Here is a 16,547-nt window from a genome sequence, read left to right as displayed (position 1 = left end):
CCGTGTGGTCCCACCGCTGGTCCTTTTTGAGGCACCAATCTTCATCGAGGACATGACAAAGCTGATTGGTTCATGACATATTCCTTTAGATCATTATTATCATTCTGCATTGCGTCCACCCTATGTAGCAATATTTGGAACATGCCCATAAATTCATCCGCCAAGTCCATGTTCACACCCATGGACGTTGGTTGATTCGGTCCTGCCGTGGCCGCCCGGCATGGGCACGTGTACTCCCACACGCCCACACGGCACGTGCAACGCTCGCGGCCAATCGGGCGGGGCCCGTCACGCATAGATACACTCCTGTGCACGTATAATTATGATATCATCAAATAAAACCGTCTCACATATCCATGCTCACATAATCCATCACCAAATAAATCCATATTGAACATAATCCATCTTAGAGATCAATCATACTATCAACCAAATAAACCTGTTAACATGAATGCCCAAGTCCACAACAATCATATCAAAACGTTACTTAATCTGGCAAGGCCCACACAGGCCACAACAAATCATCAAAATACAATTAAAATAACTAATACACGAGAACACTATGATTCGACCTGTATTATATAAATCATCGTTTAATACAAGGAGTACAAATATCAATACTAGTACAACTCAATATTTGGTTAAACTATCATCTATACCGTCTCGCATCTATAAATCACCTCATCATTGCTCTCAAATATCTCCTCAAGATATCTCAAGTCGCTACCACGTACCACATATCTGAGAGGGTTAGAAAATAAATAAAGAGAGTCATGAACAAAAGGCTTAGTGAATAGACCCAAATAGAGTGTAAATCATGTATTGGGTAATATGAATCAGAAAGAGCATCATGTCATGAATGAACATATAAATGTATCCTCAATACTATATAAATGTATGGTAGATATCATGTCATAACTGATCAAAGTATATAATTCTCGACAATGTATAAACAAATCTCCATGTCATACCATCATCATAACTCTCTCTCTCTCAAATATAACACATATGATGTATGCCGACCATAATCATGCTATGATATCAAATATAACCACATATGATACATATTGACCACTCGATAATCAGGTATGTCAGATGATAATGAAATCATATGCATTTCTTAACAACAAGGTCATCACCGACATCTCGGTACAACACCATCATACTAGACCACTATGCACAGTCAACACCAAATACCCGATCTCAATATTCTACATGTTGGCTTAAAGCATACCCTGCCATACGTTAAGGATATCTTAGTCATAATCATACCCTACTAAATACTAAGGGTATATCAAAATCTATCCAGATCGGGTACCCCACTAGTTAATAGAAATCACATGAGGGTAACTCGCCACACGCATGCCTTAGCGAACGGCAGGTGTCCGATTGTCTATGAACACAGACTCAATTGACCTCGGACATGGGCCATAAGATATCGCATATCAGCGACCATAATTATCACTCTAGGCACCCCTAACTCTAGCGCCTACTCGGGTACGCTTTTGTTTTTTATATCAATTTTCCTATCAATGAGATTTATGCATTTCCTTTTATATGATAGATCACGTGCATATATCCAGTACTATAACAAGTCATGCATATCACAAATTTAGGCGGTAAGAAAGTCAAGGGGAAAATAATGCAATGTAGTCTCCAACTATATATGTAACACATGTATGTCACTACTAGTCTATCACATGCATACTCATGCTAGAGATCACCCCGACACAAAGTCATAACAGTATAATCATCTCCAATCATCTCTATATATCATCAGCATACTCATATCCTAGATCAGCCTAATCAAATGCATGATAAAATATGCTCAGCTGAAATTATCTCTAGAAAAGGTCATATAATCATGTTGGAGACCAAAACATGCATATACATAATTATATTATATATCCTAATTTGAGAAAGGCATCTAAAGGATAAGACTACTCACAGTCTGATCAGAAGACACAAACCACGTCTCTCTCACATCCGTCAATCAACGTCAACTCATCGATAGGGTACACGAGGACTCATATAAGGGGTTCGGGATCTGAAAATGTTTAGGTAGTATGATGTTAGTCGTTTATCCAATTAGAATTTATTTATATAAAATATGATGATTTAGTAGGTTTAGAATTCCTTTTTTTATATTTTATCAAATATCTAGATTTAATTATAGATATAATTCTAGTAATGTAAATATGCAATTATTATAAAATGCTATCTATGGAATAAGAATAAAAGGTTTGTTCTTTTTACATAAAAATAGTCTAAGTATATAATTATAAAGTAATAATAAGAGGCTTATATACTTATATATATATATAATTATAAAAATATAAGTATCGATAAAACCTAATTATAGTTAATATTTGTGGTTCTTACTATTTTCTTTAATAATCGTTAAATATAGGTAAAATGATTATAATACGGTCAGATAAAACTTATTATCAAAGTTTAGTATTTTATTTTTATACAAAATAGAAATACATTATATATATATATATATACATGATGTCTATATACGTAAATTCTAATTGATATCTATATATCAACAAGGTCCTAGAAATACATTATATATATATATATATAATGAAGGGTATATTTATAAATCTCATGACTATAATTAATGAAGCTAAGTATTAATATGTTATTTGCAAGTAATATTATATGTAAATAATAAATTATTAATTCTACTAATTATAATTAGCTAATAATTATATTAGTGAATAATATATATATATATATATATCAATGTAATTAATTTTCTGTTTAAACTAGTTGCATTAACTACATAAAATATTTAGTTAAAAAAAATAAAAGAAATAAAGCTAAAATAAAACCCGTAACACAATGCTGGGCTTAGTAGGGAGGGGGAGCCGGTTCAGCAAGGAGGGGCTCGGCTTCTACTGGCCAGCCAGTGGCCGGCCTTTCGCAGGTGGCTCGGTTCCAAAGAACCCGAGAGAGAAAGAGAAAGAAAAGGAGAGAGAGAGAGAAAAAAAGAGAGAAAGAGAGAAAGAGAGAGAGAGAGAGAGAGAGTTACGGATCGATTTCACTTAGTTTCGTAATTTTCTAACTACAAGAGAATATTTGGTGAATATTTTCCCTCGGTTGCGCGAACTGATTTCTACAATAAATCCAGATTTTGAAGGAATCATTCCGTAGCCTATCATTGGTATCAAAGCCAAGCGAACCTCAGACCTCCATTAATGGTGGAAACAAGAAAGATGACATCAACAAGGAGACCAATGGAGAGCACACCGACAAGAGAAGACTCAATCCACGATAACCCTAATCGTGAGGCCAATTACTTTGGAGCAACCACGGCAGGACCGAGTCAACCAACGTCCATAGGTGTGAACATGGGCTTGGCAGAAGAACTTAGGGGCATGTTCCAAACGTTGCTGTATAGAGTTGATGCAATGCAGAATGATCATAATACTTTAAAGAAATATATCATGAACCGATCAGCTTCGTCATCTCCTCGACGAAGATCAGAGCCTCAAGAATAAACAGCGGTGGGACCACACCGAACCAATACCCCACAAGTCTAGGTGTGACATGATAGTGTCAATGATCCTCTTTTACCTATGCCTTCACATCATCCCCCACATTCGATACAAAACCCAAGACTGGCACTGGTGGAACCCGAGAGGCGTGCAGCACTAGTGCGCTTCGTCGATGAGGAGGATTGGTAATTTGAGGATGATGTTGATCCCTTCGGAGATGGTGATGGTTGAGCTCAAGGATTTAGAGAAGGAGATCAATATGCACAAAGGTTCAGACCTGAATTAAGGATCTTTCGCGAACCTGACAATACCATTCAGAGGAGAATCACACACTTGGACTTTCCAAAATTCCAAGGCGATGATTCAACGGATTGGGTGTTTCAAGTAGAGCAATACTTTGATTGACAAGGGACAGTGGAGGACACGAAGGTCTAGATGGCAAGCTTTCACCTCCAAAGAACAGCATTGCATTGGAATCGATCTGTTATCCATGGTGGACGATTTACCGGTTGGGCTGACTTTTGTAGTAGGATTACACGCATATTTGGGACAGTGGCATATGAAGATTTTGCTACGACATTAAGCAAGATGGTTCAGAGGATGACTGTATTAGAGTACCAAGCAGAATTTGAAAGAGTTAGTAGTCGTTGTGAGCCACCTTGGCCCGAATCGACATTGATGAGGACATTCATTTTAGGGATGCGAGAGTAGATACAGGTGGATGTTCGTCCTCTTTATCTTACTACTCTTGAGGAGGCCTTTGAGAAGGCCGTGAGGATGAAGCAAAAGCATAAGGCTCTCAAGATGGCAGCGAATACAAGTTAGGGCAACCAAGATGGGTGGTTTGCGCCTAAAACACCGGTTGGAAATTCTGTGGCTTCAAAGACAGCGACTGCTTGTTTAGACCACGACCACCTATGAGACCTTCTTCCAATGTTAGAGAAGGCACAAGACCCCCTGTTCGAACTCTCACACCTGCCTAGGTGGAGGAGCAAAGAGCGAAGGGCCTTTGCTTTCGATGTGATGAACATTTCACCCCCGATTATCGATGTTCCAAACTGATCAAGAGTGTGATGCTCATCGACAGTCTCGAGGAGGACGATAAGGTTGTTGGTGATAGAGATTGTCTATGATGAGGTCGTGGAGGAGGGCGCAGAGGAAGATAAAAAAGCTAAAATATCAATGCATGCATATTCAAGTACTTCCGCGCCGAGGACATTGTGGGTAGATAAAATCGTTAGAAAGCATTGTGTGCATATCCTCATCGATTCGGGGAGTACACACAACTTTCTAGACGAGAGATTAGTGAGGAGATTGGGTTTAGACGCTAAATCGACTTTGGGGTTTGACGTTGCCATAGGAGACGGCAAGAAGCTACGGGCGGATAGCTTGTGTCGCCGGGTCGGTATACTGGTGCAAGGACATGACATCATTATGGCCGTTGGCGCTGTGAGGAGCGGGCATTGTCCTTGTCACTCAGTGTTTATAGAGTTTGGGACTCGTCATATTTGATTCCCAAAGCATGTGGATGAAATTTAAACAAGGAAACAAAGATGTGCATCTTGATGGCGTTTTATTCTCAGCCGATTCCTGCGATGCAGCCGATGGTGGAGCTGTCTTGTGCGAGTTATTTGGCATATCTTCTTCAGTTAGGACCAGCAGAAGATGAGCCTCAAATGAGTCCATCTACTACCATCGAGTTGTCTAATTTATTAGATAAATTTGCTAGACTATTTGAGGAACCAAAGGAGTTGCCACCAAGGCGAATGGCGGACCATCACATAGAGATTGCGCCTGAAGCTGCACCGGCGAACGTGAGGCCATATCGATATCCACATGTGCAAAAGGAAGTTATCTCCAAGATGGTAGCCAATATGTTGGAACATGATACAATTCAGACTTCACCGACGTCGTCTCGAGCATGGATTCACTTTAGGAGTGTTATTGTTTCATGTTTTAGTGTTTAATTTCCATTAAAATAAGTTTTCTGTAAGTCGCGTTCGAACGCGGGTGGAGTGAGTTCGAACGCGGTTTGTGAACTGGGTTGTGAACATGGGTGAAGATAGTGTACTACGCGTTCGAACACGGTGCGTTCGAACGCATTGTGAACACCTGCATCGCGTTTGCAAATACTGACAGGCGCGTTCGATCACGCGTTCGAACGCCTGCATTGCGTTCGCAAATCCAGAAGAGCTAATTCGGTGCATTCGAACGCGGTCGGGTGAGTTCGAACGCGGTCGGCGAAAATTGTGTTTTAGGGTTAATTTGAGTTGTTGGTTAGCCTATAAAAGGATGTGTATGACAACCAAAATTATTATTGATTACTGAGAATTGAGTTTGCCTTGCCTCCTTCGTCTTCATCGCTCCCGTTCCCTCAATCCCCGGCGACGCCGCTTCTAACCTCCCTCGACCGGCCAATCACCCTAGTCCCTTAGGAGTGGCCCTCTCCTCCCCCTTCTTCTAATCTATCCAACACCACTTTTTCACCGGTGTCACCCCATTAACGCCGGTCCTCCACCATCCACCATTACCTAGGATCTCGTGCCTCCATCCACGGATCCAAAACAGAGCATCCTGACGTTCGTTCACTAAACGAATGATATCTCGAGATCCCTAACTCCGATTCGCCTGAAACTTGATTTGTTGGAAAGTCTTTTCCGGGCCTACAACATATCAAAATTTCACGCCGATCCGACGGCGGAAAATTTTGGGATCTTATTTCAAAGTTTCGTGCAAGATCTAGTCTAGATCTGAGAATTAGAAAAGATCGATCTTTAGCCCTAAAGGAGAGATCGCATCAAACTTGGTATCAGAGCCACCGTTCCTCGGACAAGCGCTTCCAATGACGACCACCAGATCCATGGCTGCACGGCATGGTGATGAAGAAGAGATTTTCCCAATAGAGGAGGGAGAAACGGTTGCGGGGACTTCCACACGCGGAACCGCCCGATCTAATCGGAATGCGGAAGAGCCTAGCATTCAAGCCGTGTTGGGGTCTCTTTCCGAGCAGATGGCCATTAATAATCAGATGATAATGGAGATGATGCGGGAACTCCGGGTGACAAGAGAAGCAATGTCGAATGGGAATGCACCATCGAGTCCACCCCCTTGACAACCACAAGAGCCGCTGCTACCACCACCCTATGGGCAGAGGCAAGCAAGGATGGTTACACCAGGTCCAGTTGCAGGTGAACCCATCCGATGAATGAACCACCATGGAGACCACCTTGGAGATCAAGATCCGTGGGCGGGCCAATACGATCCGGAACCACAGCGAGTTAATCTGACCGGCCAATCACCCTACTCCCTTAGGAGTGGCCCTCTCCTCCCCCTTCTTCCAATCTATCCAACACTTGCCCTAACTCTTCCATCAACCAAAACCCTTCAACCACCACTTTTTCACCGATATCACCCCATTAACGCCGGTCCTCCACCATCCACCATTACCTAGGATCTCGTGCCTCCATCCACGGATCCAAACCAGAGCATCCTGATGTTCGTCCACTAAACGAATGATATCTCGAGATCCCCAATTCCGATTCGCCTGAAACTTGATTTGTTGGAAAGATCTTTTCCGGGCCTACAACATATAAAAATTTCCTATCGATCCGATGGCGGAACATTTCGAGATCTTATTTCAAAGTTCCGTGCAAGATCTAGTCAAGATCTAAGAATTAGAAAATATCGATCTTTAGCCCTAAATGAGAGATCGCATCAGAACAAGGCCTCATAGAACCAAGTCATAGCTCTTACTCATCGCTTGTGCTGTTAGTGCAAAAGAAGGATGGGACATGGTGTTTTTGTGTCGACTACCGGGCACTAAATGCTATCACTATCAAGGATCGGTATCCCATTCGGGTCATAGAGGAGCTGTTGGACGAGCTTGTAGGGGTGACCATATTCAGCAAGCTTGACTTGAGGGCTAGGTTCTATCAAATTAGAGTTCACCTAGTCGATGTGCTGTATTACGAACTCCGGATGGGCACTACAAGTTTCGGGTGATGCCCTTTGGTCCCATCAATGCTCCAGCTACTTTTCTTGGTATTACTCGGCCTCTACTGCGTAGGTATATATTGGTATTTTTTGACGACATTTTGGAGTTTAGCATGACTGAATTGGAGTATTGGCAGCATTTAGAGGATGTGCTAAATTTGTTGAAGCAAAACCAGTTGAAGATTAAGAAGTCCAAGGGCCTATGGGGAGTACAACAAGTCGAGTATTTAGGGCACATCATCTCATTTGAAGGTGTAGCGGCGGATCCTCAAAAGGTAGCATGCATGATGGCTTGGCTAATACCTACTACTATCACAGGATTGCGAGGACTCTTGGAGCTCACCGGATATTATCGTTGCTTCATCGCCGGGTATGGCAAGATTGCTGCTTCTCTCACTTCTTTGTTGAAGAAGGACTTTTTTAGATGGATGGATGAAGCCACTACAGACATTGAAAAACTAAAAACAGCAATGACAACGGCGCCCGTTCTAGCACTACCGGACTTCACCAAAGAGTTCGTTGTAGAATGTGATGCGTCGGGAGTTGGCATAGGAGCTGTACTAATGTAAGGAGGACGTCCCATAGCCTTTCTTAGCAAGGCTTTATCACAAAAATCCTAGCAATTATCGACCTACGAGTGAGAGATGTTGGCAATTCTACATGCGGTGACAAAGTGGTAGCCTTAATTTATCGGTAGGCGATTCATTAGCCGAACTGATCAAACGAGCCTTCTATACTTTATGGGATAGCATATACACACTCCGGCATAGCAGAGATGGGTCACAAAATTATTGCGGTATAATTATGAAATCCGATACAAGAAGGGAACGGAAAATAAAGCAGCGGATGCACTATCGTGCCAACCCGATACCGTCGAGCTCGCAGCATATTCTTCTCCTACTTTTCCCTTCCTTGACATGGTGAGGTATGCATGTACATTTGACCCATCATTTTTGAGACTATTACAGGAGGTGTTGGATGATCCGGAGTGCCATCCAGAGTTAGAGAATCAAGGCGATTTGCTGTTGGACTGCGAATGCCACACACGATTGTCTTGGATCGTGATCGTGTATTTATGAGTGTCTTTTGGATGGAGTTTTTCAAATTGCAGGGGACTCTATTGAACTTCAGTTCGGCCTATTATCCATAAACGGACGGCCAAACTGAGGTGGTCAATCGAAACATTAAGCAGTTCTTGAGGTGCTTTATTGGAAAGATGCTGAGACAATGGTTGGAGTTCTTACCGTGGGCAGAGTGGTCTTACAACACTGCCTACCACAGCAGCATTGGCATGACTTCGTTTGAGGCGGTGTATAGTTGCATAGCTCTGACATTATGTGCTATGACCTAGTGACATCTACAGATTAGACCGAGGTGGACTTAGCTTTGATGGATAGAGACGCCACATTGAGGAGGTTGCGTGCCCATCTTAAACTTACTCAAAAGCGCATGAAGCAAGTTTATAATCGTAGCCATAGGGAGCAGGAGTTCGATATCGGCAATTGGGTGTTTGATAGAGCCAATTCGAGTACTTGCTAGGCACCGACGACGTCATGGTACCATATTAGAGATGGAGATTCTAGTTGAGTGGCTTGGCAAGCCATCCGATGAGACGACATGGGAGTTGAAGACGGACATCTTGGAGCGTTTCCCCGACTTTACAACTTGAGGGCAAGGTGGGGGAAGCGTGGTGGGCTGATAAACCTTATTAGAGTCATTTCTTATTGCATTAGTTATTTATTTTTATTAAAATAAAATTCTTGTAGGTCCCGTTCGAAGGTGGAAGGGGTTGTGTTCGAATGCCCTTGCCCACAAGGTGTAAAGTCATGTTTGAACCCTACATTAGGTTCGCAAAAATAGAGAATGAGAAATATGTGTTCAAATGCGGTCGGGCGCGTTGGAAGGCCTACATCGCGTTCGCATTGACAGAGAACGCCTTTTGTGCGTTCGAACATGATCCTGCGCGTTCGAACGTGATCGGCGGGATTCCACTAGTATTAGGGTTAATTATTATTATTATGGCTTATTGGCCAGCCTCTATAAAGGTGTGGATGGCAGTCAATATCATTATGCTATTGGATTATTAGTTTCTTGCCTCCTATGTTTTCTGTATTCTCTCTACCCTAATCGCTCTCCTCTCTCTTCACCAACGTACCACCTCTAACGTTGGCAAGGTCTCTCCTAACTTCCAGTCTCCCTCGTCTATTGAGTCCTCCCTCTTCTTTGGGTCTCGATCACTTCTTCCCCTTCCTCTTTATCCCTTAAGCAACATCACCCATCTACCCTCATCTCTATTATCATCCATAACCCTAACTTACACTCCACCCGTCACCACCACCTTCATCTGCATTATATCATATTTTTGTCCCCATTGCAGTTCGAATCTGGAAAGGGTCGTAAATATAAAAAACATAGATCAAGAAGTTATAGATGATTCCACTTAGTTTCATAATTTTCTTCCTACAGGAGAATATTTGGTGAATATTTCCCTTTGTTGCGCGAACTGCTTCATACAATAAATCCAAATTATGAAAGAATCGTTCTATAGCCTATCAGTAATGCAAGGTAAATAAACATAACTTAATTTAACTCAATATTCCTTCCATTCAATTTCATCCTAAACATAGAAGCCCAGCCCATTTATATATAGAGGTCGGGTACAATGAGTCCTACTTAGACTAGCCCTAAATACTTTATACGAGTCGAACTAGAACTTGCCTTAGACTAACCCTAAAGGCTTATACGACTCAAACTAGGACTTGTCTTAGAAGCTTATATGACTTAATTGAACTTGCCTTAGTGGCTTACATGACTTAACTAGACTTGCCTTAAGTGATTACATAAGAGATAAACATGACCTAGAGATAAACATGACCTAAATTAGCCTTCCTTATCCTTCTCGGATTGATTCTTCGTGCTGCCACAAATAGATTTTGAATCTGGAGAAACCTTGAATACGAAAGTTGTAGATTAGGATGTCTTCGATCTTCTCTAGGTAATTTCGTAATAGTTAGTCGTCCGTGTTGAGTCCAATTTTCCCTTAATATGATCCGATCTAACCTGGTTCGTATCAGCCCCTCCCCACTAGCCCGACTTCTCCTCTCTTCCCTTCTCTTCTCTTCTCATTTTCTTCTCCTCCTCTTCGTCTTCTTCTTCTCTTCTTTCTCTTCTATTTTTATTTATAATAATAATTATATATATCTATATCGCTCTTATTTTATAATTTCATACTTAGACTATTTTATATAAAAAGGAGCAACCATTTTATTCTTATTTCATAACTGTTATTTTATAATAATAGTATATTTATAACATTAAAAGATTATCGATAATGTAAATCCAATTATAATAAAGATAATTAATAACTCTAAAACCTAATAGACCATCATATTTTACACGTATGATTTCTAATTAGATAAACGGCTAATTTCATGTTACCTAAATATTTTCAGATCTCGAACCCCTTATTTGAGACCTTATGAATCGTGTTAGTGATGAGTTAACACTTGGCTGATGGATGTGTGGGATATGTTGTTTTTATCTTCTGATCATAAGTGATGGTTGAAAATGTTTCATGTCCGGACTGGTACTAGACATATTATTAGCATATGGCAAAAGTATGGTAATGATTGATGATTGTACTCTTAGCGTATGACAGGGTACAACTATCGTTGCTATATCCTTAGCATATGACAGGGTATAATTTTTATTGAGGTATCACTTAGCATATGACAGGGTATGATTATTTTTATATATACCCTTAGTGTTTGGTAGGGTATGCTCTAAAGCTTGTGGCATTATAGGTATCCAGTTTGAGGCCGAGTACCATGGTCTAATATGATGGATGATATTCAGAGTTAAGACAGATGACTATGATAGTGAGAGATAAATGGATTGTATCTAACTCTGATATATATGATATCGAGTGGTTGACATATATCATGCATTATTACTAATGTGACTATTATCATTAGATCATGATTGTTATACATCATATGTCATTATATTGGGTGATATTATATTATAATTTCATCATGAGAAATATTATTGGTTGAGGATATAATATGCCCATTCATGAGATAATACTGATACGATCTCCCCGTTTTGGCTAAGGTTCGATCTCATCTGATTTTCAGATCTGGACTGGATCTGGCACGGAACTTTGTAAATAGATCCCGAATGATGCCGTCATCGGATCGACGTGAAATTTGGATAACCAGTTGAACTAGTGACTCATGCAACTAGGCATTTTTTGGATAACCGGTTGGGTCAACAACTATTGCTAAGTTACCAAATTATCCATAATATTTAATTAGAATATTCTACATCCTAAAAATATATTTTAGTCCTAAAAATTTGAAAATGTTTAGTTTATATTGTGCTTTAATGTTGTAAAATTAGTTTTTTCTGCACATATACCCTTAAATAGGCTCTTATTTTCTTGTATACCACTCCAAAGTTCATATTTACATTTATATCAACCAGAAAATATAGTTTTGAATGGGTAACTTTTAAAAGCATTAGTTTTTTTTTATGAATACACCTTCGAGTAAACTACTATTAAAATTTTAACAATTTAACGTCGATAATTTTATTTAAAATATACTTTTTATTTAATATACATTTATTTTACCTTAACGAATTAGAAAGTATTTCTTTAATAAAATTCATCATCCAGTAGGAATTGAACGTACGAATTTGCCGATTCATCGGATCCTAGTTCGGGACTGACGGGGCTCGAACCCGCAGCTTCCGCCTTGACAAGGCAAAGATAAAGGATTCCGGAACAAGGAAACACTATTTTCAGGGATCCCACAAAATCATTAAACCTGGCAGCTACTTGCTCTTTGATCAATGATTCACCGGCCGGGAGGGAGCCATCTATATGAATTTTGTCACAGATTAAGTGATTATTTTTTTCTGAAAAAGGATATCCAGCCTTAATGGCTCAATCCTTGAGTGATCAAATTTCAAAAGCTTCTTGACACCGATCCCCACCTTCCTTCTTAGAGAGCAAATTGAAGAAATGACCTTAAATCTATGTAAAAGATAAAAATAACATTATTCTAGTTTTCAAATATTTCTCTAATTTAATAGTACTTTTATCTTTTTCTATTTAAAAACTTAATTTGAAAAGTAACCATAGTATTTTTATTATTTGTAGAATTATTTATAATTATCTATATATCATTTAAATATTTTTATGAAATTAGTAATTCAATCGAGGTTTTGAGGGTTTTTTTTAACTTAAAATTCATGTATTTGTGATTGTCTTTCTATGCTTTACTTTTTCACATTATAATTACTGATTGTTTGCAGTAGATTTGATCTCTTACGACGGTTTATAAAATTTTCGTAATATATTATTACAATTTTTAAATATTTGCCCACTAGTTAGAAATACACAATATATGTTTAATTCTTTTGGCATTCACTTCTAATTTCTCATAAGACTAGTCCAAAACATATGCGGTACTACTCTCAAACATCAACATCATCGTGCCAGCTTGCAATTATTATTGTATTAAAATTAAAAAAATGACTATTATTATTCAATACATATCCATATAAATAAGTCATTCTTAATGCCAATCATTCTTAATTTGCTAAGTTTGCAAGTCAAACAATATGCCAGTCTTTAGGGACTAAATAATATTGAAATCTATCTAAAACTAAGATAGGATAAGGTGTGAGTTGCCTCCAATCCAGCCTACTAGCTTGCATATATTTCTGCTATTAAAATTTAGAAAAATGAAATTTATAATGAAATACGCATCCGTGTACATATGAATAAGTTGTTGTAAGTCATTCTTAATTTGTGCGAGTCATTCTTAAATTGGTAAATTTACAAGTCATTCATTAAGCCGGTGATTCATATATTAGAAGTCATTGTTTATACATTTATATATGCTTCTAGATTCCTAGTTTGGTTCCTTTATAAATGATTGTAAGAATGCATCTCAGTGCGTTCATCAAGTGCAAAGTAAGCTAAGACAGAGAGAAAGATGGCAACTGAGGGTTCAAAATTGACAGCAATGGCAAGTTTTTTTTTTGTTAGTGTTTTATAAATCAACTGCATGCATGCACTAGTGCTCATTTTTGTACTCATAATCTTTAATATATATAAATATATAATTTCCAGAGGGCTGTTGACGGTGATGTTTGTTTTGGGAGTGCTGCACGTAAAGATTTTATGTTGTACCCCAGAAATCTATCCATTGCATGGAGCGGGACGAAGCAGTACTGGACATGGACTTGGATCAAGTCTGATAGGTGCTTTATATATTTTCTAGCATATAAATTGGTAGTGCCTATATAATTAATTTCCATTAATTTCCCGTACTGTAATCAACTATATATATAAGAAGGTCTGGATACTCTTTGAATTTACCTTAAATTTGTGATCCAGGGAAAATACTTTGGTAGAAGTGCCTCGACTTGTGAAGGTGTGGTGGCTTGAGGCAACCGGGAGCTTTGACATGAGCGAGCTCATAGAAGGTACTAAGTATAGCATCGTGTTCAAGGTGATGAAAAAGGATCCATCTGAAGGTTGGAAGATCCCTGTGAACCTCACCCTCAACTTACCAAATGAGATGCCATCCACCACTACGGCTAGCCTTGATGAAATGCCAGTAGACATTTGGGCCGATCTTCACGTCGGTGACTTTGTTGCATTTGGAGCAGGGTTGATTAACTTCTCAATGCGCGAGACCACAAATACCAATCCTAAGAGTGGGCTCATTATCAAGGCGGTGCAAATCAAGCCAATATAGATGCATCACCGCTTAAACTATCCACGTCACCCTTGATGATATTAAAATAAAGAGGCGTGCTTTGTGTCTTACTTTAAATATGAGAGACCTTGGGTGTCTAGTACTTTGTGTTTACATATGAGATCTTGTGTGTCTAGTACTTTGTGTTGGTTGTGTGTTAATAAAATCCATCGATGTTTTCCATCATATATAAATTCATTTTCATATAGATCTTAGGTTTCCTAAAAATTTTCTGCTCATAAAGTTTCATGGCCTCCTTGCCAATTGCATTGTTGATGATTAATTGTGTTGTATTTCTTACCTAACAAATCAGGAGGTCTAGCTGCAAATATAGCACTCGATAAAACGTGCAGGCTATCATATTTATTATATATTGATATGATCTCCCCTGTATTAGGTTTGATCTATCTCATTATTAAATCTGGGCAGAATCTTGCACGGAAATTTAGAAGAGAATTCCTGATAATATAATCGTTGGATCATCGTAAAATTTTGATAGGTCGTAGCTCTAGAAAAGAGCTTTCCAACGAATCTAATTTTAGGTGAGTCGGATGGCGGGATCCGGAGATATCTTCGGATAAGTAGGCTAACGTCAGGGAGTTTGATCTGTAAGATTCAGACCAGAACGTGATTTTAGATCAGTCGATGGAGGTACGAAATCCTAGGGGGAATATAGAGGTGATAGGCTAGAGATAATGCATGGCACCAACAAGGAAGGTGATGGGGAAGGATTATGGATGATGGAAAGAGTTAGAGCTAAGGTAGAGGGAGATTTGAAGAAGGGGGAGGAGAGGGCCGCCCCTAAGGGTCTAGGGTGAGTGGCTGATCGAGAGAGGCTTGAGGAGGCAGAGCCATGGGATGAGGGAACGAGAGAGAAGGAGAGGAAGAAGATTAAGAAAAAAACTCAATTCCTTCATTATTCCCTTTTAGGTTGCCATCCACACATTAAGAGGCTAGCCAAGTAAGTCTAAATTGATAATTATTAACCCTAGAAATAGTGAATTTCTACCGACTGCGTTCGAACAGGATCGAATGCGTTCGAACGCACAAATTGCATTATCTGTCGATGCGAATGTATGCAGGCATTCGCACACGGGTGTTGGAACGGGGTCGAGCGCGTTTGAATTCACAATTCCCGTTCTCTGTATTTGTGAACGCCTACAGGCGTTTGCAATCACGTTTGAACGCACCCACCCGCGTTCGAACAAAACCTATAGAAAGCTTATTTTTCTCTGAATAAAACACTAACACAATAAGAAAAGACACCCGTAAGGTGTATCCATGTTTGAGATGACATCAGTGAAGTTTGAATCATATCAATCCACCATGCTTCCGCCACCTTATCTTCAAGGTGTGAAATTGGGGAAGCAATTCATGATATCCGACTCGAGCTCCCAAATAGACTCGTCAATGGGCTTGCCTAGCCACTCGATCAAGACTTTTGTCTCGAATATGGATCCATAGCGCCGTCTCCTACGGCCTAAGACTTGGACTAGTTCAGCTAGGCTATCTTCCTCCATTGGTTCGGGTAAAGTCGAACCCACCACATGATTAGGCCCGATCTGGGCCTTCAATGCCAGCATGTGGAAGACCGGATGGACCCGAGTTCCTTCAGCTAGGTCCAACCAGTATACTACTAGACTGATTTGTTGTAGCACTCGATACGGCCCGTAATACTTGTGACCTAGCTTCTGGTTTAAAATCGGCCTCAACGTGGATTGCCGATACAGTTGGGCTTGAACGAACACCAATTGACCCACCTCAAACTCACGCTCGCGCCGGCCCTTGTCATGAGTCTGCTTCATGCGGTTTTGAGCAAATGCTAGTTGAATCTTGAGCTGTCTCAAGGTTTCATCTCGGCCCGCAAGTTCCAAGTCGAGCTCAGTCTGATCCGACGCCGCGAGTCTATCGTAGGCACGCAAGACAGGGGGAGTGCGCCCATAAACCGCCTCAAAGAGGGTCATGCCGATGCTAGAGTGATGAGCCATATTGTAAGACCACTCGGCCCATGGGAGAAATTTGACGCAATCCCTTGGTTTGTTCGCCACAAAGCAACGCAAATATTGCTCGAGTCCGCGGTTCACCACCTCAATTTGGGCATCCGTCTTAGGGTGATAAGCTGAACTAAGGTTGACTCGAGTCCTTTGCAATTTGAAAAACTCGAACCAAAACTTGCTAATGAAGATGTGATCCCGGTCTGATACGATTGTCCTCGGCATCCCATGCAAGTGTGCCACTTCTCAAACAAAATTTTCAGCAATCTTCTTTGCTAAAA

At 40.1% G+C, this 16,547-nt stretch overlaps 1 protein-coding gene across 1 annotated transcript; it reads left to right on the top strand.

Moving 5' to 3' along the window:
* The first annotated feature begins 13,435 nt into the window (after positions 1 to 13,435).
* Positions 13,436 to 14,458, top strand: LOC140796159 (protein PHLOEM PROTEIN 2-LIKE A1-like). Its single transcript, XM_073149053.1, has 3 exons — positions 13,436 to 13,537; positions 13,642 to 13,772; positions 13,909 to 14,458. Exons 1-3 carry the CDS (start codon positions 13,505 to 13,507, stop codon positions 14,270 to 14,272), a joined length of 528 nt encoding a protein of 175 aa, XP_073005154.1. The 5' UTR covers positions 13,436 to 13,504; the 3' UTR covers positions 14,273 to 14,458.
* The last annotated feature ends 2,089 nt before the right edge of the window (positions 14,459 to 16,547 follow it).

The sequence above is a fragment of the Typha latifolia genome, chromosome 10, assembly GCF_019914945.1.
Source record: "Typha latifolia isolate L0001 chromosome 10, TyphaL0001v2, whole genome shotgun sequence".
Classification (NCBI taxonomy): Eukaryota; Viridiplantae; Streptophyta; class Magnoliopsida; order Poales; family Typhaceae; genus Typha; species Typha latifolia.
This window is presented reverse-complemented; position numbering and strand designations above follow the sequence as displayed.